Source organism: Seriola lalandi, unplaced genomic scaffold, assembly GCF_002814215.2.
Source record: "Seriola lalandi dorsalis isolate HSWRI2012SDOR001 ecotype SW California unplaced genomic scaffold, Sedor1 jcf7180002054948, whole genome shotgun sequence".
In the NCBI taxonomy this organism is placed as follows: Eukaryota; Metazoa; Chordata; class Actinopteri; order Carangiformes; family Carangidae; genus Seriola; species Seriola lalandi.
The window spans coordinates 7,196-31,153 of NW_019525499.1; the positions used below are offsets into that span (position 1 = coordinate 7,196).

Consider the following 23,958-nt stretch of genomic DNA (forward strand, 5'->3'; position numbering starts at 1 on the left):
CATGAAGCATTATAGCATGCGTGGTTCTTCCCTTATATAGTAACACAATGTGACACAATCTATTGCAGTGATTTAAATAGTCGGTCAGTCTTGCAGTAATACCCTGACTGTAATTTGGCTGCTTAACTACACCGAAACACCAACTTCCCTTCCTTAATTAGTAGCATTTCACATACCATAACATGTGGTACACTATTTGGGCTGCAGGGTGTCGTACATGAATGTCAGTTTACATCGTACACATTATAGCCTTTATTAGAAAAAAATGCAAAACAGGAAAAGGTAGTTAATACAGATATTAAGTAAAATGAAATCAAAAAAATCAAACAGTAGTTTTGAGCATGTGAACACACATAAACACACACAAAAAGCAACATTTTTCCTGTTACAGCAACATGATTGCAATCAGCATTATTAACAAACTTGGGAGGTTACGAGATACAGTACTGTGCAAAAGCTTTAGATTCTTCTCCCTCGCACAAATATCAGCAGGGAGGTCTGAAGCTCATTCTGCACCAAGACAGTGTCCCCAAACATACAGACAGAGTCATAAAGAACTACTGTATCTTCAGAGCCAAGAACAATGAGTCCTGTAATAAACGGGTTGTTCTGCACTTCATATGAATAAGAACGACTTGCAGCATTATTTTTGAAATAATATTTTTCATACTTTTAGTGTCTAAACTTTTTGCGCAGTACTGTGCGTTACCAGAAAAACAAAATGCATTTTAAATATGTACAATGTATTTAACCCAAAAACTCACCATAACACTATAAGGCACAAAGTCTAATAAGTGCAGTTCTTGTAAATGGCACTAAAAGCATGTAGACACTGACATTCTTATTTCCAAGGAATAATTGATCGATTTCCCCCTTGTTCTCCTCCGCCTGATCTACCAGCAGGTGAGGTGAGGTGAAGGAGACTTGAAACTTGTGACTATACCTGCCCAGACATTTCATTTCACTGAGAAAAACATCACAGGAGTTAAAGATTCCCTGACAAACATTTTACTCTAAAAGGTGCTACTAGTCTCGGTAGATATTAGTAGATACAAGCATCTGAATCATGGAAGAAAAAAGAGCAGTACAAATAGGCAAGGATATTTAGAAGACATAGTATTCTGCAGTGAACACAACACAGTATTTTGACTACTCAGCTCAGTAACTGATGAATATGGTAATGCTTGCGTGCATGCAACAGATGGGATGCAACTGTACATAAATGTTTATAAATGTTTTAAAAAGGAGATCTGATGGACGCTCAAAACTCAGGAGGTACCTCAGTCAGGTAAATCAACAAGTCATCACTTAAGCAGAAATCTAGCTTTCAGTCCATTTACATCGCAACACTGTGTTTCTGTTATTACTCAACAAAACTCACTGAGCTACAGTAGGTTCACAGAATTTTTTTTTGGCAACCAACTATCAACCTCATTGAAAAGGTGTTTCTTGTATTTAAGGCATCTTCCCTTTCAACCAACCAAAACACTTCACTACCTCCACCTCATCTGGATGGATTTGGTTTACAGGCTCTCACCTCTAAATTATTTTCTTCAGTGGGATCAATGTCAAAGTCACTTTGTGATATAACTGATTGGATCAGTTCTAATATAGTGCAACACAATCTTTCTTTATTTTTCTCTTTCTATTACAAGGTGCACAGCAGTATGCAGTGATTTGGAAATAATAACAAAAAAGATATGACCTTTGTTTTCATTGGCAAAGTACTACTCTAAAAAACATAAAAATGAACAAATAAACAAACCTAATCTACACCAAACTACAAAACAACCATAAATGTTTGCACCTGAGGACATGAGGGAGCTGACCAGCACAGATCTGAAGGCCAGTCTCCCTCATAAATGAAACTTTAAAATCAAAATGAAATGAACTGGTAACCAGTGAGGAACGTGTTGTTTCTTTTTAGTCATATAGTTTTTCTTTCGTTTGCAATGCTGAAATCCTGGCCACTACATTCTGCGCAAGGATATTGCTTAAAATCCCTTTACAGATGACAGATTTTCTGAATAGTAGTTAGCCTTACTATATGAATATATTGTTAACACATTATATATCTATAAGATGATCACACACTAGCTCTGCTAGGCATGCAAAGTTAAAGTGCAGCAGAATGGATCATAGGCTGTTAGAATTGAGACCCAAATAAGTGTTAATGAAAATTTACAGTTTTACTATGCTGCTGACATTCTGGTGTTGGATCAAAATAGCTCTTTTTTTATGTAATCAAATAATGTTTTTATTCTTACAACTGCTCTTGCATATAAATGTAACCAAAAAGAAAAATGCAACTGTTTTGGAGGAAAGGCTCCTGGTTTGATTTTTACTTGGCATTTTCTAAAAGAGCCCCATTTGACCTAAGATTCAATGTGCCACGATGTTCAGAGGTTACGAGTTCGGTAGCCCTCAGCCAGTTCGTCCTCCCCCATGTCAACTAATACTTCACGTTTCTCATAACCAGAAGAGACATCACTAGAGTTTTGTGTCCCATCTTCATCCAAGTTGCCGCCTTCCATGTACTCATGTCTGTCATCGTTCAGGTGCCCTTCCTCCACGTCGTCCCTCACATCTTCACCCTTTCCTGACAAACCGATGCGCCCACGGAAGTCAGGCTCAGACGTGGGAGTAACAGTAAGTGTGAATTCATCCTCTTTTGAGTGTGGAGAGAGTAGAGGTGTGGGAGAGGAAGGCTCCAATGTCGGCACAGCAAACTCATCTTTACTTGGTCCCGCTGTGTCCGGCCGCTTTGGTTTGATTAACTTCAAGACACAAAGAGGAATTAATGTTAGGTTGGTGTTGAAATTTACCTCCTACTTCTGCACACTGAAACGCAATCATTTGCATTAAATGAGGCTCGTCATTTACAAGCTGATGCGCCAGAGTGAACATACCATAGATGTGGGAAATGGAGTTGAGGCTCTGGTCTTCTTCTTGTACACCAAGACAATGACAAGAAGAGTTGTGGTGAGAATCAACATGATGATCACGATGTAGATGATGTAACCTAAACAAAACAGATGTAAAAGTGGATACAATTAAAAGACAGCCATACATACACACACTGTCTAACCAGAGAAAGGTGTGGTATCAGGGCAGGATTCTACCGGTGCCAGATTCTAATAGTACAGTACATAATACATGATTTTGTCTGACTCAAACTAGGTGGCTGGGAGTTTGTTTATTACAATACTGCAAAGAAAAAGCATGAAGAAGTTGGTGAAATGACCATTAGTTAAACCAACCAAACAGACCTCAGGGTAAAATTGCTACTTGCAAATTTTTAAGTCAGATTGTATCAGGACTCAGTTTGAACCCACAGGAGTCACAGCATTGTTTGGGGGCCTGCCTCCCACCGTGCTGCTTCCAAAATATGGAAATCGTCTGTACCCCCCTCTTATTCTTTATGGATCAAGGACATTTTTTACTTTGTTAAAATGTAAATAAATTAGATCTACTAAAGGAAAGGTTCACTTGCCAAATTTAATAAAACATGGAGAATCTTTTTGCACATGCAGGTATGTAAAAATATTTTTCTCTAAAAAGGATAAATCCTGTATTTTTAAGATTGGACCCTATTTTCCCCATCATTTTGGGTCTAAAGGATTAACAAACCATAATTTCTCAAAACTGACAAAATGACAGGCCACGCTTTGAGTAAGCAGCAACACAAAAAAAAAGAAAAAGAAAAAGAAAATTAAAAAAATACAACAACTAAATAATAAATAAAATTTCACTCAACTGTTTTCCTCCGGTGGCATTAGTGGCATGGCGCAGTACAGCTGTGTGGATTTAACTGCCATTCGGTCCACTTCTCCTGTGATGTTCAGACAGTGTTTCTCCTGTGCATTGTCCACTGGGATCTTTTTCTCACACACCGGCTTCACACATGAATAATAGTGTTGCTTCTTCTGCACACACAACAAATAGTAAGGCTCCAGCAAACTCAGGTTGCTCATTCACATGTTACACAACAAGCATATGATGCGATATAAATAAATATGCTACATTAGAGTAGTATTTCCTGCTTCTGTCTCTGCTAAACCAAGAAGACGCAGACAATGTGAAACTGTGTGCTGTCTGACCTGGCTGCCGACCAGAACTGCGTAACTGAACTGTGGTAGCTGATTTTTCGTAGGTGCATCATTGCTTTTCTTCTGTCGACTTTTCGGATTTGGATTGTCACTCAGCGTCTGGTGGTGCCACAGCCACGGATGGATGAAGCGGTACTGGACATGGTCATATGGTTCGGTGGTGACGTTAACTGGTGGGAGGTCCAGAGAACCTGGAAACCAACAAGAACATGGCATGAACATTAATTGTAAAGTATAGTCTCATGTTCAGCTAATGGAAATGTCACAGCCTGAACTGAAATGGAAGCCCAAGTAGAGGAATATGTTACTTATAAGTCACTTATTTTCTCTTTATATTTTTTGGGGCTTTTTATGCCTTTATTTGACAGGACAGCAGAGAGACAGGAAATGGGGAGGCAGAGAGAGGGGGAATGACATGTAGTAAAGGCCGTCCGATGCGGGACTCGAGCCGGCGCCGACTGCAGCGAGGGCTGTAGCCTCTACACATGGGGCGCTTGCTTAGACCACTACACCACACGACGCCCCCTTATAAGTCACTCATAATGACAACATCGTACGACAGAAGGATTTTGAAGATTTTAAGACAAGAGAATAAAGTTAAAGATGGTGGGACACAGACCCCTAATCTGATGTCAGCAAGGTGTGGAGGCAGTTCTGTTTTATTCTGCCCCCCTTTGTTTCACGCTTGGCTATTTTCTGTATTCAGGATCCAGATTAGTGTATTAATTCAGGTCTATTTTATCCAACTAAAAAGTTTAAAGTTTTCACGGTTAGCTTAGGGAATAGTGACGTCACTACTCACATTTCTGACGTGTCAGAGAATCCTGGAAATAGCTGAAAGTGATTCCCTTGCGAGGGGCAGGCTCAGACTCATTCTCACCGACCACAGCAATAACTTCCAGATAATAGGAATTTCCTGAATCACTGAGAGATGATATGTCCAATTGTAGCTCTTGTGGCTCCACCCAAAACACCAGAAGAGAGCTGTAGAAACAAATGAGACAAAGACAAACTTTGTTAAGTTTTGACAACAGAATGTAATGAGCAGTAAACCCTGATGATGTCATAAGTTACATCAGCATCAGCTTGGGCCTGAAAACCACAAATCAATAAATAAAAGTCTGTGTTACAAACTGGGGGTATAAACTTTGAAAGATGCCGGTGTTAACCAGGCAGGAAGGGCCGAATGAAAAAATACTATCGGTTGCATTATGGGAAATGTAGGCTTCAGACCAACACTAAGGACTAAAATTAAATATTATGTTATATTAAATATTATCTCCAGTAGTTCTGAACAGTTAAAGCATTTTTTTTTAAAATAATTACACACTTTAAAAGTTTAAGCTATAATAAAGGATTTCTTATCTTCAATTATAAGATTATATATACATTAATATTTATTAACAATTGAAGGCCCTAATCAAGCATTTTTATCCATTTATCCTTAAATCTTTAGAAGTACTTCACTGATTTGGCCACATCCTGGCTACAACTATGAATTACTTTCCAGACATACTTATACAACATAGTGTGTATTTTCTGGTGATCATAACCAGTATAACCAGTACTGTACAAGCATCAAGGATTAGCAGATTAAGTGGATAAATGTGTTACAATACAGTGTTATGACACAATACAGTGTAGCATACGTATCATACACACACAATGTATATACTTTAAACAGAGATAGATTGTTTTAAAAAAGGAAACACAGATATTTGGTTGGTAATGTGTCAGGAAAAACCAAAACTAACCCGCTATAAGGTTGGATAGTGACTTTAAATCGAATGTCAGGCAAGAGTATGCCATAGTCCCACTCCAGGATGTTGTGGAGGTTATGGCAGCGTAGAGTCACGTTGGTCGGCGGCTCCACTGTGGAAACAGACACACAGAGATGTCAAGACTGCATATATATTGAGGCATTCAAATTTGACACTTCCCGTTCATTGACAGATCTCTTTTACCACAGCGAGCAGCAAAATACAACAACAATCCCCCCTCACCACAGAAGAGCTTTTGTGAACATTTACTGCCACTAGAGGGCACTGCATGAAAACTGTTTCACAATACTCCTGTTGAGACAGTATTTTTCCACACAAACAGGGACACAGTAGCCCAACAAACACCAATAGTCCAAAAGCATACAAGTGCAGAAACAAATCAGTTTCTGCAGACTTGGTGGTGTCAAGATGATGGCTGGACCTGCAGCTTCAAACCGTGAACTGCAAATCTAATCTGTCAGAAAAATAACCAAATGTCTTTTCTGGCTCAAACTCAAAAACTGAGAAAAAAAAAAAAAAAAAGAGACTTCCTATCCGCCTACACCCACTTCCTCAAATCCAAGGTAGCAAAAGCAGAGCACAAACAAACAGAAAGCGTTTTCCCTTTAAACCCATGGGTAATTGACCCTCACATCAGTGCTGTGGTTTACAGTTTAATTTCACTGCAGCAACATTACATGACTAAATGAGTTTAACATGTCTGATCAGCACTGCAGAAAGTAGTTTTTTAGTTTTGTGTACTCTGTGCAAGTTTACACAAGCCTGACCTTTTACCTTTGTTACAGGTAGCATGCGTGTTCCATAATATTGCATTTAACTGTGTCACACACCACACACACCGGTGACTCCTCCGCAGGCCCAAAAGATAAGGTAAAAACTCAGGTAGTGTTTGGGGTTTTTTAAGATGTGAAACTCGACTTAGTCCGGGTGTGGCATTTTCAACTTCAACAAAGAAGACAATAAAGGCTTCAGTAATGCTTTCAGATGAGTTACTGAACACACCCTCACATTTATGAGTCCCTGCTGTTATCGGACAGCTCAAATAAGAGAAAAAAAAAAAGCCCATACATTTTAGTTTCATTTCCTCTGCTAACTAACATTTACGTGCATGCACGTGATAACATACACCCCCACATAAACACAGAGGTTAAAAAACAAACACACTGGGAGGTGAGAAGACTGAAAGCGAAATCACAGATGGCTGCATATGTACTGTAAAAGAAGTGATAACCGCAACAGTAAAGTTGGTTGCTGAAGAGTGTCACCACAAGGTAGCTCAAGACACACACACACTCTCACACACTTAACCACATTATTTAAGTATTTTAACTTCCATTTTATTTTCTGACAGTTTTATGCACATTTTAGGAAGCCAACCTAAAAGTGTGAAATATCTCACTTGTATATGACATATTGAATTTGACATATCACACTAAATACTCTCACAGTTAGTTTGAAAACAGGTTTCAATAATTAAACCCCATCTGTGAAGGATTTGTGAATAATGGAGAGAACCTTTACTGGCTACTAGTTCTACAGCATACACATAAAATCAAAATTAAAGTTAAAAATCCCTCTGCAGTCTGCACAGAATATGTGTAACTTTATGCACAAAAACAATATTTAAATCAAACAGTTTTCAAAGCTCCTTTACAGTTTTGACCTTTTATTTATTCATTTACAATCAAAATTGGGGGACTAACTTCAATCAACCAGTTACAAAAGGATCCCAATGTCAAATTTGAGAATTAAGATCAAGCCCCCAGCTGAGGAAAATTTACCAAACACTGAGCAGCGCACTGAGACTTTGACATGGGTGAAGCAGGTTGTTTCATCTCAGTAACAGTAACAACCATAACAGACACGGATCATAGATTTTTGCCTCCAAAGCAAAACTGTCAATCAGAAGCAGGAAGAGACAGCAGATGCTATCAGACTCAAAATGGAGGTTGCTACTAAATGACTGAAAACTTTGCTGCTGCACAAACTTCATTGGCCCCTTCAGACCGGATGCAACACATGAATGTAGAACACAATGCAAACACAGCTGCCCAGACAGTAATGGTTATTTTTGCAAATAAAGAGCCAGCACCGTGAGAAAGAAGAGAGACTCACAATGTGCTGTATAGTAATTATGTGCAATAAAACAATTATGTACATAAAAAGTAGCACCCAAGTGTAATATGTTTTCATTATCCCACATTTCAACACCTTTCATTGTTTGTCTTTCTGGTTAAATCTGTTATTCTATTCTATACTGTATATTTCTGTACTTTTATACTTTTCTTTGATTGACTTTGCAACGAAGTGGAGATGAAAGTGCAGTTTCGTTGACAGTACATCTCAGTCAGAATGAGAATTCAGTTCAACCACAGCCACTAACAGTCACTTCAAAATGCTTTAGAAGGGGATGAAAAGGAAGAAAACGGAAGTGATGGACAGCATGCTAAAGACACGTTCACAAACTGAACAAAGAAAAAATATGACGTTCACACACATCAAGAAGGTCAGAGACATCAAAGACAAAGTAAAATAGAAGGGTACTCCACCAAGGCAAATGTCAAACAACATACACCAGACCTCAGAGAAAAAACTAAAATTACCCCCTTACAGTTTTATGCCTCCGCCAACCAACAAAGTTGCAGGAAATATGGTCACAGTCTCCCTTTCCTGAGTTACAGCTTTGAATAATGGCCAGAAGTGTTTCTGCAGGAACAAATAATAAGTTCAAAAAAAAAAAAGAAGTGTTTCTGCAGAATACTATGATATCACAGTGAAGTTGACCTTTGGCCATTTTGGATATAAAATGTCATCAATTCATTTTATCATTATAGACATTTGAGTTAAATTGTGTCATAATTAGTGTATGAATTTGTGAGTTATGGCCAATATGTCCAAAAACGCAAAAATTCAAATTCACAGTTAATGACCCGGAGGTCATCCCTCCACCAAGTTTTGGGGCAAATGGGTTTGGTACTTTTTGCATAATCTTGTTCACAAATAAACAGTGTACCAGGGTCCAGAACTACAGATGTTTCTCACAGCAGACAATTTGACTTGTCCCAGCAGCAGAGACAAAGGCATAAATAACATTAAAGATGGCTCTATTCCAGTTTATAATGATGAAGTAATTTTATTATATAGCACTTTTCAGATATTGTTCAACTCACAAGGGCTTCACCTCTTTAAAACAGAAAAATAAAAATAAAAATCACACTTTCAGTATCACAACAGGAAAATGATACTACAAAAAGGGGAAGACAATGAAGAAACAACCATTCAACCATAAGCCTGGGAAAATTGAGGGTTTTAAGTAACTTAAAATACTGTCTAGTCTCAAGTCCTCAGCAAGTTTGTTCCACAGGAAAAGGGTCAAGTGACTAAAAGCTACTTCAGCAGATTTGAATCAATTCTGGAAACATTAAGAAGGCCTATACCAGAGGGTCAGACTGATCTAATTGGAATATAGGCAATGAGTAAATCAGTTAATATTCTGGGGCCATTTAATGATTCTTGGAAAGGAAAAGACAAAAAAGGATTTTCAGATGCCGCCAAAAACACTGGCAGAGGAATCGACAAGTATGCGAGTGTATGGGCCCTATCTTACACCCGGTGCAAGCCAACACAAGTGTCTTTGCTAGTTTCAGGCCGACGCAGTTGTCACTTTCCCGTCCAGCACGCATGTTGTTTAAATCGCCTAGCAAGATACGCATTTGCGCTTCTTTGTGCGCCCATGGGCGTGCTGGTCTTAAAATGAGGTGTGGTCAGGTGCATTGTTGGCACATTTGCTATCTTGAGACAGTGGAAAGTGATTGCTTGACTGACCAACAAAAACCTGTTGTTACGCACAAGAAGAGTGAACTGAAAATGTACTTAGATGTTGGGATAAGTCAGGTGGGACATTACAATACAGCCTCAGGAGGTCACATGTTTCCATGTGTCATGGATGTCTCTTGCGTGAGAGTCTGCAGAGAATTGTTCTTTCTTATTAACTGGTAAATCCTCCAGTGTTTCCCATTCATCACCTAAATTTGCCCACCAGTTTCATCACAAGCCGAAGATTTATTCACACTTCTCATCATATAACATAAAATATTTCTAACATTGTTATTTGTGCCATTACTTCTTTGTAGAGCTGTGCACAGTGCGTTGATTCGCTCAGCCCTTCCTTGCCCCTCAAGAGTGCACAGAGCTGCTGCGTGCATGTGTCGGGACAGCCTTAATTAAATAGCTGGTAAACTGCTCCATATGCTGTTAGATTGTTTTTTTCATATTTTTCCATCTCATGCTGAAGATCTCCAAACAAGCAGTGCAGAGAGCTATTGAGTGACACTTTAATGGTACATTTCTTCAAAGGCTAAATGAAAGCAAAGTCAGTGTGAAGGTGTCAGTTTGTGGGAAAGCCCCAATAGAGCCACAAGTTGTGCTACACTATTGTGTACAGTGATTCATCATGATTATGTACAGGCCGTCCGGGAATTATCAAATTACTAAACAACTGAAACTTTAAAATATCCCAGTACCTGAGTCTCCACCACACGACGAGATGTCTATATTCTGCAAAGCTCCAAACCGTGTTTTATGACAAGTTGCCAACACCCTTCACTGTTTAAGCTTGTGAAAGCCACAGTGGAAAGATCAAAGCTCACAGCATGAGTCACATACAGTACCAGGGGTCCACAGATGTGCCCATAAGACCCTCTCTAACCAACAACATACAGAGAATACAGTCTACACACCTGCACCACAATACATAGAATCTGTCATGTTTAAGTTAACAGGTAATGTAGCTGGCTATGTGAGCCGCCTCGGGTCATGTGTCACGAGTCCCGTAAACTGTGTGAATAGTTACAGTCTGTCACGGCTCAGGATGGTTACCTGACTCTGGCTATCTTGTATTCATTTATTTATTTATTTATTTTTAATGTATACTTTATTTAATCAGGAAGTCACATTGAGATCAAATACTCATTTAAGTGAGACCTGAGTACAGAAAAATAAAATAAATGTATATTCAGATATTTATTCATATAAACAAGCAGAAGTGTTTATAATAACAACAAACACAGTGTATATTCAACTGGTGAATGTGGAAGAAATTCAGGTTCCCAGGATAAATTCTCAGAAGCACTTTACTAGTATTTTTGTGTCGCAGCTGAATCATCAAGAATCAAAATGAATTCATTTCTGGACTTTGTGAATCAAAGTTGAATGAAATTGGGAGATCAGTGCCAGTATCCAGCACTACACAGTGGTGATACAGAGTGGAGGTTCTTCTCTCACAAAAGATCTTTGGCCAAGTACAGACTCCTGCAGATATGTCTGCCGTCTACCAGATGGCAGACATATCTAATTCTGGCCAGCCGTCAAGTGACTTCCTTGTTCTAACCGGTGAATGCAATGGTCATTGGGGGCTAAAAACCAGAAGCTTAGTACACTGCTCTTTGCTAATGAGAAAGAAGGAGTAAAGCAAATATGTGTAATGTTATTTTGTCAATGAAGGTTTCAGAGGTTACCTGCAAGCTGAGATGGACAGTAGAGTGCAGTAGAGGAGGGTTTGCATTGTAATTGCCTATAATTAAGCAGATAGCGATCCTTTAAAAAAAAAAAAAAATGCTCATGCCAGCCCAGATACCGGCCATTAGCATCTGCTTGGGACATCAAGATTGTGTCAACATCAGATGAAACCAACAACAGTAGGGCAGCTTCTCAAAGGATTTCGATTCCTCTCGCAAATTTCACTTCATGTGTGGGGACACTGCACATGACCACTGCTATGGGGAAACAGGAAAAAAAAAAAACTTAGACTGGTCATAGATAAGAAGACTGTAGTGGCTACCTCACCTCAGGTACGACCATTATGAGCGAGGGCTGAACTGCAGCAGTAAGAGATATGGACAGCTGGATACACAGACATATACATTTGTAGAAATGTTTACTGTTACAGTATTTGCACAGTATGTGTCAACAGATCCATGCTGACATGTTGGAACTTGAAGAATTAGCTCTCATTAATTCTTCAGTGTTATTGATGACCAGGCTGCAACTATCTATTATTTTCATTACTATGAGAGAAAATACTCTCGGTTGAAAAGCTGGATTAAGGGACAGTTTAGATAGATTTGCTTGAAATTTAACTTGCTGCTGATCATTTTTCAGCAAATTAACTAAACAATTAATAAAAAACGTCCATGATGTTTCAGAGATGACAAAAGGTCGTTGAAGGTGGTCAGGGATACATTTGTGGCCTCACTGCACTGCCGACCTTACAGGTACTGACCTTATGTGACCAGTACCTCAGTGCAGTATATGTGCACTGTGTTAAGGGCTGGGATCATAACAACACATTTATTTAGCTGCAGCCCGACCACAGACAGCAGAGGATCGATACCTATTATACAGTCGTTAGTGCACCGCCCATAGAACAACATCAGATCTGAGAGCAGAGAGCTGACGTAAGGCGTAATGGTCATTTGGTCAGAGGATGAAGTATTGTCTGGACATCCGCACTGTCACGCCCCGAACAGTGAATGTTGTTTTCATTTATTGTTGCCCTGCAGCATTTGTCCCCCACTTATGGTTCTTTTCTATGTTTTATTTCTCAAAAAAAGCAAAATACCACTGAATTACAAACACAAAGCTCCTCATTCTCAGAGATGTTTACTGATGCATGTGCTGCACGTATAACAGAAGGGTTTCCCTCTTTTTGTGCAATTGCAGGCGTTCTCATGGTTTGACTACCGCCCATGTAGATACAAGAGTCTGCCTGTAAACTATGCCATACCTTACACAACCCAAGGCACTTGTGTAATACCGAAAACTACAAAGAGGAAATAAAGAAACGGAAGAGAAGTCTTCATTACTAGGTTTGTTAATCAATCATGTGAAAGCTTAAAAGCCTATTTGATTTGTACACATAATTACAATGTTTAACATATTCTGGGGTCAAACAGTCCCACGGTAGACAGTCTTTTAAAATGTGATCTCATCCTTACAACTCCTCTCCTATCAAATTACAGCTGTTTAGATGGTCAGATATAATGTAGAGTACCTATGGGCACCATCTAGATCTATAAATTAATTGATACTATATTAATCCCATTGGAAATAAAGGCATCCAGTATCTTACTTGATACAGACATAATAATTACATAATAAGAATCAATAACGACTAATATAAAGGATTAAATAATAATAACAATGATTAAAAAATATATATTTTTTGTTTCTTTGTGGCCGTTATGAGTCTCCTTTTAGACATTTGACTGACTTTCCAACAAAATATATGATTAGTCACTTCATACAGAGGCCCCTGGTTAATGATCCACCCAGGACCGTAACACGCTACACGGGGACAGTACATCAAGTGATGGTCGTGCACCCAGAGGCCGAGACAAGACGCTTTCCTGGCTGCAGTGTCTCCATACAAACCCCACCTGCCAATGTCGCAGTGATATTTTAACCTAACAAACGCTTCTCTCTCTCTCTCTCACACACACTCACACACACACACACACACACACACACACACACACACACACACAAACACAGAGAGAGAGAGAGAGAATCAGTATTTTGTGTTCATATGCCGCAGGGAAAACAGCTACTCCCTGTTAGCATGCAGGGCGCTAACTGTTAGCTAGCAGGAATTTACCGTGTTTTCCTGTGACAGCGGCCACACTTCATCTCACCTCTTCATACAAACAGCAGCCTAACACTCACGCCGTGCTTCTATTTTGTAAATCGTTTGATACGTTTTGCTTTAACAGACGATTCAGAGGTGTGAGTTAGCGTATAAAGTGTAAAATAGCTACTTACCGTAGGCCAGCGAGACTGACAACAATCCCAGGAGGAAAAGTGGATAACAGCTAACGAGTTCCATATTCCGTTTGCAGGCCAAATATGACCGTTTCCTTTTTCTTTTTCCAGTTAACCTTAAACGATACTACAAGACTAACAAATCAAACGGCCCCTCATGACGCCAAGGAGAAACAACAACAACAACAACAACAACAACAACAACAACAGGCAGAGTCAGACAGCTCGTCTCCCAGACCCAGCCGCGTCGATCGCTGCGCTCCGCTGGAGTGCTCCTAAAAAGCGGACACAACAAAGTGCTGCTGCTGCTGCCGGTGCTGGTGCTGCTGCTGCTGCCTTTCCTAAACCTCGTAAATCTAATTCACGCCTACAGAGGTCCTCTTCCTGTTGGTTCATGAGCGAGCCATTAATGATTCACGTTAAATGATTTAACTGCACAGTAAAGTTCGAGTTGCTCGTTCATTTACCTGCTCTCAGATTTAGGAAATCACTCCTAAAAAAATATCCCTATCTGCATTTAAAGACTGACCTGAAAACTTATATACATACATTTTTTGCCACAATTTATGTATTATTATTATTTCTTTTCTTTTTTTTTATTTAAGCAGGTAAGTAAATGTTTGTCTAAGTGCTTCACATGGTCCAAATGAAACATACAATGGTAGAAGTTTGTGAGGATATACGTGTTTGTACTGCAACTGAGCGTGACCCTGTGTGATAGCAACTGTAGCTATACTGTGTTTACTTTTGTACATGTGCCTTGTACTGAGGGGATTAATGGTTCTAGAGTCCTTTGCGGATTAAAAAAGAAAAGGTTTTATCTGCAACTGTGAAAGTTTACATCAGTAGCGAGTTAACATGACTCCACACATACTAATCACTCATGTTATGTGTACATATACACAGCTTAAGAGCAGACAGTCTATCCAGGAGCTGAAGGACCCCTGTGTTGTTCATTTCCTTGACTGGAGGCTCAGTTAGTCATATCTTGGCAAACTGCTATTGGGCCCTGGGTCAGCAGGACTATATCAGAGCTTTGCTGGAGACAGACAGTGAACTTTTGCTTTTAGGGCTTTCTCCTAAGTGACCTGAGGAAACACTGCCTGATAATGAGACCTAAAGGAAGGAAAACGTTCTTCACAACAAATAAAAGTGTTGCTTTCAAAATGTTAGTTAAGCAAAAGTAGGCTCTTATCAGCATGTATTAAGATAATTCACTCCCCTAACTCAGAGAGCTCTATCACTTCATGTTGTAACATGTCATTGTGTGGCAAAGTATTGCAGCATATTTTCTACGATCCTAATATGTTGTGCATAAATTCTTAATCTGAAAATATAGACTCAAATAGCATAAAATAAAAAGCTCAAGTCAAGTACAAGGTCTTTGCATTACTGTTCTGTTGAAGTCGGTGTTTCGTCATTTCTGCGTCATTCATTCAGGCTCAAGTTCAAATAAGATATGTCCGACAGCCCTTGAATGCAGCAACAGTCTGCTTGTGTTTTCGTAGTGTAGCCGGGAAATTACCCGCTTTTCCAAGCACTTTGCCAAAAATACCTTCGTATCCTGTGCGGGAAAATACTGATTATTTAGGACATTTAATTAATCAAGTACTGTGTTAACTTTACTGACAGATACATAATTAAAAAAACATGTTATGCAGTTATTACGTAAAATATAACGTTCATATAACGTAGAGTAAAATACAGTTTACAAATACCATTAGTATTGACTTTTGGCTGTGTTGTGAACATGAACATACCTCTAGGCCTATGGCATTTCCATTAAACAACCCTTTCACAAAAAAAAAAAAAATTATATATATATATATATATATATATATATATACATATATGAAATGACCTAAAGGTGAAGCCTACCATTATTTAGATAAAGCAGGTTTACATGCAAACTAGTGTTTGAATTAACTACTAAAAACAGACTCTCTGCTGGATGTTGTTTGTCTCTGGTCTTTTCTGATTAGAACAAACTTACCCTATGTGTGTATACAATACTTGAAGCTGAACTCAGTCAACATGTGAGTTTCAGCTTCTTCTGTGGAACACTTCCCCCATCCTGACGTCAGCTGGATGGAGTGGTTTTTCTTCCCCATCCCAGCCTCACACTGACGCATTCACATATCAGCTCTTCAGCAGCGGCCTGAGGTGAGTTACACACCAGAAAACCGGGATACTTATTTTATATGTAGGCTACTTACATTGATGATCTATAAATGTATGTTTTGTGTCCTGCAGTTAACTCCTGTAGACTGGAAAAGGGACGGATAGCAAGTCTGCTGTATATTCTCATATTACATTACATAGCTTGTGCATTCCTGTGTCTGTGTTATGTAATAGAAACATTCTCGCAAATCTGTTCAGATGAGAAACTGCAAGATGTGTCACAAATAAATTCTGCAACTGCTTATAATGGTGGATTGACAGCTGGGATATATTCATTTCACTTGTCATCCTGTTGTTAGCCTCCAATAACTTTTCTCCTGAGAACAGATGAGACAGTGGCAGTGGAGGGTGCGCTAATTTCACTGGGATTTCATCTAAGTTTAAACAGAGGAAACTTCACCCCTGGCCCACAAAAATGAATCTGTTGCCATATTTCAGCCTTGAGTCACTGAGTCAGTCAATGATTCATAGCTACACCAGATACGTAGTCAGTCTTGGTGGGTGGAAAGTCTTGGAGTCATTAGAGCCAAAACACAGAAAGAAAGATTATGATCCTGTCCTGTGGGATGGCGACTCATATTTCTTGACATAAGCAGAGGTGGAGTGTTGCAGTTTTGAGGCCAGAGGAAAAGGAAACCAGTGGCACTTTGAATCCTGACACCCACTGTTCACAGTCCACCTTCATACATTCCCAACAAGCTGGGCTGTGCGACAAGTTCGAGTGACAGTAATACTAGGATATGATCTGTCGAAAGCGCCTGTCCGGCCCGTAGTGTGCCTAACAACATCAGTGGTGGAAGAAGTACTCAGATCCTTTATTTAAGCAAAAGTACTTAAGTACTTAAGTAAAAGTACAAAAGAATTATCATCAAAATATACTTCAAGTAAAAGTACTCATTATTATTTTAAAATGAATGTGTTATGTATGTATCATGAATGTATCATATCATCACCTTTATGTTACACCTGGTGAAGGTGGAGCAAATCTTTTTTTTGCAATTAAACCTCTTTTTTGCTTTTTTTTTCAGTTTACAGACATACATTAAAGACAAAGGAAAACATACTTCACACATATACCCTAGAACCCTAAAAGCCCCTTAAAAGTACAAACTCATGCTGTGCAGAAAAACATTGTTCAAACCCACAAAACTGCAATAAATTCTAGCAGAGAGAGAATATAGCAAATATATCAGGGTGAACTTATATATATATATATATATATATATATATATATATATATTCATGGCATCTTGTTTTTAATATTTTACTCAGTGTAAACATCATAGAGCTTCAATGAAGATCTGAAATAAAGTGATACAGAATATATAAAAATGTGCAATGTGAGGTTTTTTTGGACCTTACAGACAAAGTAAAAGGCAGAAAACAGGATGTTACATGTACTTTAGATGATAATTCACTTCTAAGTAATGTTGCTCAAGGTCGGAGCAAGAATGTAGTGGTCAATTCTGTCCTGACTTCAAAATGAGGCAAAAAGTCATGTTCCTGGTCTGATATTATTGCCAAACCAGAAAATCTTCAGACCTCTGCAAAAGCCAAGATTTCAAAACAATGTTTTCCCTGGAATCTCTCAAAGCAATCTCCACAGTTGTAATTTTCTAAATGTGTGTGTGTGTGTGTGTGTGTGTGTGTGTGTGTGTGTGTGTGTGTGTGTGTGTGTTTGTGTATGTGAAATTCAATGTGGATTTTTCCAGTGCCAGACAATGTATCCCCAACTGTAGAGCAGGAAGAACACACCCATCACAGAGACTCCACATCCTCTCTCTTCACATTTTGGCATGAGGAAGACACGGGGCAGCGACCTCAGACCATTTTAACCCCAATATTAAATTACAACAATCTCCTACATGTGAGAGTTGACTGGATCTGAGAGAGGGATGGGTTAACTAACATAACCCAAGTGTTTTGTTTTCATATAAACAGTTATTTCGCTCCAGTCATGCTGGCTTGTGCTGTGAAGAATTTCAAGCTGTTTTCATTACTGTATGCATTGATGCACAACAGCCCAGAGCAAGATGGAACAAGTTCACACCCGGTCCCTACGGTCAGTCAACAGTTGCTGCTGTAGATCATGAACTGAATTAATGCGTTCAGAAAGTATTTAGATCCCTTTCCCACATTCTGTTATGTTGCAGCCTTATGCTCGTTTAAATTAATTATTTTTCTCATCAATCTACACTCGATGTCCCATAATGACAAAGCAAAAGCAGAATTTATTAAAAAGGAAAAAAAGAAATATCACATTGATGTAAGTATTCAGACCCTTTGCTATGACCCTTGAAATTTAGCTCAGGTGCCTCCCATTTCTCTTGATCATCTTTGAGATGTTTCTACGGCTGTTTCTCAGAGATTGTGTCGAGGCACAGATCTGAGGAAGGTTCAGAGGCGCACAGTCGCCTCCGTCATTCTTAAATAGAAGAAGTGTGGGACAAAACAAACAGGATTCCCCCTTGAGACTGAGAAGGGCCTTGGTAAAAGAGGTGACCAAGAACCTGATGGTCGCTCTGGCTGAGGGATCATGGAGCTTGTGGGTGTGTTTTATTTCTTATCTTAACATTTTTCTTATATTAATTGTGTCTTCTCTGCAGGCTCAGGTATATATACCTGAACACCAACCAGCATGCTGCCTGAGACTCCCCTCCAGCAGTGATGCCAGCCTTCAGGCCTCCTGCTCCTCTCCTCTGTGTGCTGCTGTATGTGTCGGTGGCTCTGCAGCGCTCTGACCTGCGCCTGGCTTATGTGACCCACAACAGCTTTTTCTACTACTCCTGCAGCCAGGACCCTCAACCTTGCAGCGTCCCATCACTTACAGACTGCAGATGCAAGGACATTCAGCTTTCCACGCTGCACCACCCCCAGTCGCACTCGTCTCCTGTCTTCCGGATGAGACGTTTAACTGTTTGGTTTACGTCGCCACTGAACACGGCACGTCTGCTCAACAACTCTGAGGTGAGGCACCTCACTCTGATCCACTGTGGTCCTGGAGGATCCAGGGGGACGCCTTCTTCTTCGCTGGAGGGACATTTTGCTGTGCAGCACCTGGAGAGGGTGACGGTGATAAGCCTGCCGCAGAGGCCGCTTCACCCCTGTCCAGATGCAAACAGAGCCAGGAATACAGACTCAAACACGGACCCAGATAACAGTGCTCACCTAGACACAAATAGATACAAGGATAGAGACACATATCTGGACCTGATCGTGGACATGAAGAGAGAATCCTTGGGTTTGTCCCCGTCCCAGATACAAGACATCTTCCTGGGCAGGGAGCTGGGAGCAGCGTACCATGAACAGGCCAGACTGGGGATCATCCACAGCTCTGTGCTGGAGTGGGGAGCAGCGGTCAAAGCCTACACAGTCCAGACACACATAGACAGTGATGGTGTTCTTCCCTTTCCTGACCTCCACCTGCCGAAATTACCAGAGACATCTGTCATATATGTCAGCTTTGTGTACTAATACCAAGTGACTTTTTGAAGGGAGCAGGTGGGAACAACAGGAGAAAGAGGAGCCTGAAAACAACCACTGTCTTGCTCTCAACTGAGTCTCAGTTTTGGATTAAATGTAAGATTTCTGTGTTATTTTTTGGGGTTTTTTTTGCAGCCCCCCACACTTCTGATTTACATTTTTAAATTAATCCCTTTATCCTCTTAAGATGGGAGATAAAGTGTCTGTTAGTTTACAGATTATGTTGCATTTAAAGTTGGGCCAGTAAGTAAGTTTCTTCAGGCTGACATTCAGGAGGAAAACAACACAAATCTCCTCCAGATTTGCTTCCTAGTAAATGTTATTTTTTAAAACTTTGTAAGAATAAACACAAAAAAGAACGAAACAATGAAACTGACCAGAAACTCTTTCCAAAACATCAGGGCATAATGTTCAGCAAATGCAAAACTGCAGTTATTTCCTGAAAGTGGTCTCCTGGTAACATTGTCCAACTGACACTGAGAAGGAAATTGAATGAGTTTGGGAGATTTTGCAATTGTTTTTGTGTGCAATAGCTTTAATCAGAATTTTCCCAAGTGAAAACTTTGCACAGCTGTTTATCAGCATGTTAGAGCAAAGTATATCAACTAATGAGAGACACTCTGTGGGACCAGAACAGCCCGCAAACCCCCTCCAGCTCAAGTATCCTTTGTTTCCAAATGATGTTTATACTGAATTGATGATATAATCCCCAACAATTGTTTTCCAGTTGAGCACTTAGTCTTCTCTGTTCCCTTGTTTTTTTTCTCTTTCCCACAAAGATAGAAAATGTGAGCTCCCACCATGAGGTGTGTCCTGAAACAGCTCTGATCCAGATGCTGTATTTACACTAAATGTAGCCTAAGGCTGATGACTGAGACGTTCCAGGTTGATGTACTGCACCAGTTGTTTTTATGATGCCAGATGTTGTGAATACATGCAGTGTCCCATGTACTTGAAATACTCAGAGACCTTTCAAAGTTATCAAGTGAAATGAAAACTCAAGAAAACTCTGATCCACAGATGTGTTCGGTTTCAAACATGAGAGTCAATGTGTTGTATAATGTTCCTGTTAGATTCAAACATTCAGAGCTGTTCAGTTTGGAATCTAAAAGCCAGGGTGGTGCTGCACATTTTCCCCTATGAGAGACAGACGGATCTACTAATAAGCAAAATGTCATCACCGGAGGGAGGACATCAAGCTAATCTGGATTTCTGTGCAGGATTAATACCTCCCCGCTCGTTTCTACAGCTGATCTTGACCTCTGACCTCTGACCTCTGACCTCTGGTCCACAAGCAAAAGAAAGCAGAGAAACACACGGCTATTTATGGGCGGCATCTGTGATACAAGTAGAGCTCCAAGTACATGCGAAACACATGTTTGCTTACAAAACTGAACCACAAGATGGCGGCAGATACATCTGAGTCAAACAGACTAGACCTGAAGAGTTGAGGAAGGACTGAGCAGAGCATGAGGGGAAAGGTTGTTTTTTTTTTCTGTTATTTTTTTAAGTTAAGTGAACGCTTAAAGAATTCAGTTAACCTTACATTGAACATATGTGTCCTGACACGTCAGCACTTTAAAAGCTTGTGAGGAATGTTGTGTTGTAGGACAGAGGTACGTTGCCTGATATTTATTTGTTTAAAATAAATAAAATGAACAATGTCACCGCTTACATTTGTTTATACAACAAAAACATAAATAAATAATTTACTTATCATTCATGTCTTGTGAATTTAATTATGATCATAATTTATCATATTTTGTGTCTATACTAAATCATAATAAAAGCCTGGCACATAAATCTAAATGAAATAAAAGATTGTGGCAAAAATATCCTTTATATTTGGACATATATGTGCATGATGGCCCTGCAGCATTTCTGATATTGAAGACACATAGTCAGCATCTTTTAATGGATTCAATGTGCACAGTATAAAGTGCAAAGGCTTTGCATAAGTAAGCGCTCTGAAATCACCTTTCAAAGGTGTGTTCAGTCTGATGAAAGGGTTCATGAGGGGATTTTATATTTCATATTTTTGTTTTTGGATATTTGTTTTACATCACTGGTCATTAGGAGGTTCAACTGTATCTGTCAGGTTAAAACCACGTATCTACGGTAATATTTATAAGTGTCCCGTTTAAAGACGCTGCATGCGCACATAGGCCTTCCTGGCACGTTTTGCGCTTGTTGAGTGTGCGCTGACACCTGCCAGAGAGCCGCTTATTTGCATGATAAACGTGCAGCCCATCTCGTTTAGCGCCCTCTGAATGCAAACTGATGCCGCCTGTTGATCCCGCACCTGAGAGGGTCAGCACCCACCCCGACACACACCGGGGGCAATTACCGGAGAAATCACCGGTGCTGCTGGTGGTGGTGAGGCAGCCGGGCTGCTCTCACAGAACAGGCGGTGGAGGGAGGGAAGATCGGCCGCTCTCCTTATGGAAATCACCCCTGTGTGTTTAAAGGCTGGCGTGAACCGTGACCTGCACTTGGGATAAATCTGAAGACAAACTACCTCCAGTAAAAGCAAATCAATTACGTGTTCAGTCTGATACTCAGGATGCGCGGAGCCCTCTGAATGCACACTGTAAATATTTATGTCAGTCTAAAAAGGTGGACAGGCCGAGACTAAATTGGATTGATTTTAGGATGGTGTGTCCCTCCTCTGCACCCCTCCAAGTGAGTCTTTAACCACGCTGCCGCCGTCTCCTCACCGGCAGTTTAGCAGTAAAACATTTTTATAATCAGACGTTATTGTTCGCCGCCTCCTTGTGGGAGATGCGCCCATGTTCATTTTTTAAAAGGGCAAATCAGCCATAATTCAGTTTATAAACTGCAGCGCGCAGGGGAGAAATGCCTGGATGAATATTCATTAGAGCCCGCCCGAACTGCCACGCTCGGTGATTCATTAGGCATATGTAAATATCACTCACTTTAATTGCCCCTAAACTGACTCAACATAATGTTGTCATTAGCAAATTATTACTTATTTGTGATAGGCTACTAATGGTACGGTATGGCGCACAGTGCTGAAGCTCCACATATATGATTGCAATTACAGCTCTTTTTATTCACAGGGTGACCGCGGAATCTGATGGATCATTCCGTGTGTGTGTGTGTGTGTGTGTGTGTGTGTGTGTGTGCCTAAGGTGCCAACAATTAATTTCACTGACACATGCATGGGCCATTTCAGTTTATACATACATACAAAGAGAGCTCAGACTTCTTTAGCCTAAATGTTGTCTCTTATAATCATATGATAATTTGAATCAAATTAATTTAAAAATGACAACTACTACAAAGAAAATTAAATTAAAGATTAACTTTATAATACAAACATATATGCACTTATGCAACAAGAAATACAAACCACCTTGCTGGATGAGAACTAAATGAATGGGCAGTTTAAAAATAATTAACTCATGGTTTCAAAGATGGGAAGGATGTAAAAAGATGTTTTTTTCACCATCTCTACTGGTTTCTGTACCTGAATTATTCAGAAACTGATGTTCAGCTGAAGTCCTTTAAAAGTGCAGTTCAATTAAATGGAACTGGAATCTGCATTATAGAAACATTTTGATCATGGACTGAAAATTGCTGGTCGTTTTATATTTACAGTTCAGTGTACAGTATATCTTCAATGTTCTATCAAAGTTTGCCAATAATGTTGATTAATATGGTACAAACCCAGAATAAAAAGGAGAATTTTCTTGCTATCTTGCAAATACAGCAGATATTATTGGTCAGAAATAATCATATTTAAATACACTGTGGGCCTATATGTTTATCCAGATGTGAATAGGTTAAAGTTTTGCAAAATTCACGAGATCCATGTTACTCTCAGGAAATATTCCAAGGATTGATTATATTTTGTGGATTTACATCTGTGATATTTATTTATCCAAACACAAAGAAAGTTTAGCTTCAGCAGCCAAAGCTCCGCATCAGATATCTGACATTTACCTAAATCCTCTGACTCTAAACTCTCCCATGACTCATACTGAAACCAGGGACTGTCTCATTTTTCAAAATAAACTACTGTTTTTTCTTTCTTTCTTTCTTTTTTTAAAAATCCCTCCCCACTTGTCACAGGCTGCACAACACGACTCGGTTTGGAGTTGTTTTATAGAGGCAGCAGCAGTTTGAAACAACAACCATGACAGAACAGGCCCACAAAACAGAGGGACAGAAAGACGGGGAGGCAGAGACAAATAACAGTGTGTGTGTGTGTGTGCATGTGGGTGTGTGTGGGTGTGTGTGTGTGTGTGTGTGTGTGTGTGTGTGCATGTGGGTGTGTGCATGTGGGTGTGCATCTGTGAGAGAGTGTGAGGGAGCTAATAAAGTAATGTGATGGATGATCTCCTTTCTCCCAGAGGGACCAGCACCATGTAAATTGGCCCACACAATGCATTATGGATAAGGCAGTTGAGATTATAGCTTGTTAATGTGTCCTCCCTCTCCCCTCTCCCTCCCCCTCTTCTCCCTCACTCTCTCTCTTTCCATCCCTCTGCTTCGGCTCAGGCAGTGACATGGTCACCTCATTGTCGGGGCGCGTGGGTCTTTTAGGTGCAGATGGAGAGGAG

At 39.8% G+C, this 23,958-nt stretch overlaps 2 protein-coding genes across 2 annotated transcripts; one reads left to right on the top strand and one right to left on the bottom strand.

Annotated features, from left to right (window-relative positions):
* Positions 1-237: 237 nt before the first annotated feature.
* ifngr1l (interferon gamma receptor 1-like) lies at positions 238-14,047 on the bottom strand. The gene is made up of 7 exons (XM_023394441.2): positions 13,709-14,047; positions 5,864-5,981; positions 4,912-5,093; positions 4,101-4,300; positions 3,758-3,926; positions 2,910-3,022; positions 238-2,777 (listed from the first exon to the last, which is right to left on the bottom strand). The coding sequence occupies exons 1-7, from the start codon at positions 13,770-13,772 to the stop codon at positions 2,400-2,402; spliced, it is 1,224 nt and encodes a 407-aa protein (XP_023250209.1). The 5' UTR covers positions 13,773-14,047; the 3' UTR covers positions 238-2,399.
* Positions 14,048-15,734: 1,687 nt separating this feature from the next.
* On the top strand, positions 15,735-21,091 carry LOC111645270 (uncharacterized). Its single transcript, XM_023394391.2, has 2 exons — positions 15,735-15,871; positions 18,496-21,091. The coding sequence occupies exon 2, from the start codon at positions 18,557-18,559 to the stop codon at positions 19,361-19,363; it is 807 nt and encodes a 268-aa protein (XP_023250159.1). The 5' UTR covers positions 15,735-15,871; positions 18,496-18,556; the 3' UTR covers positions 19,364-21,091.
* The last annotated feature ends 2,867 nt before the right edge of the window (positions 21,092-23,958 follow it).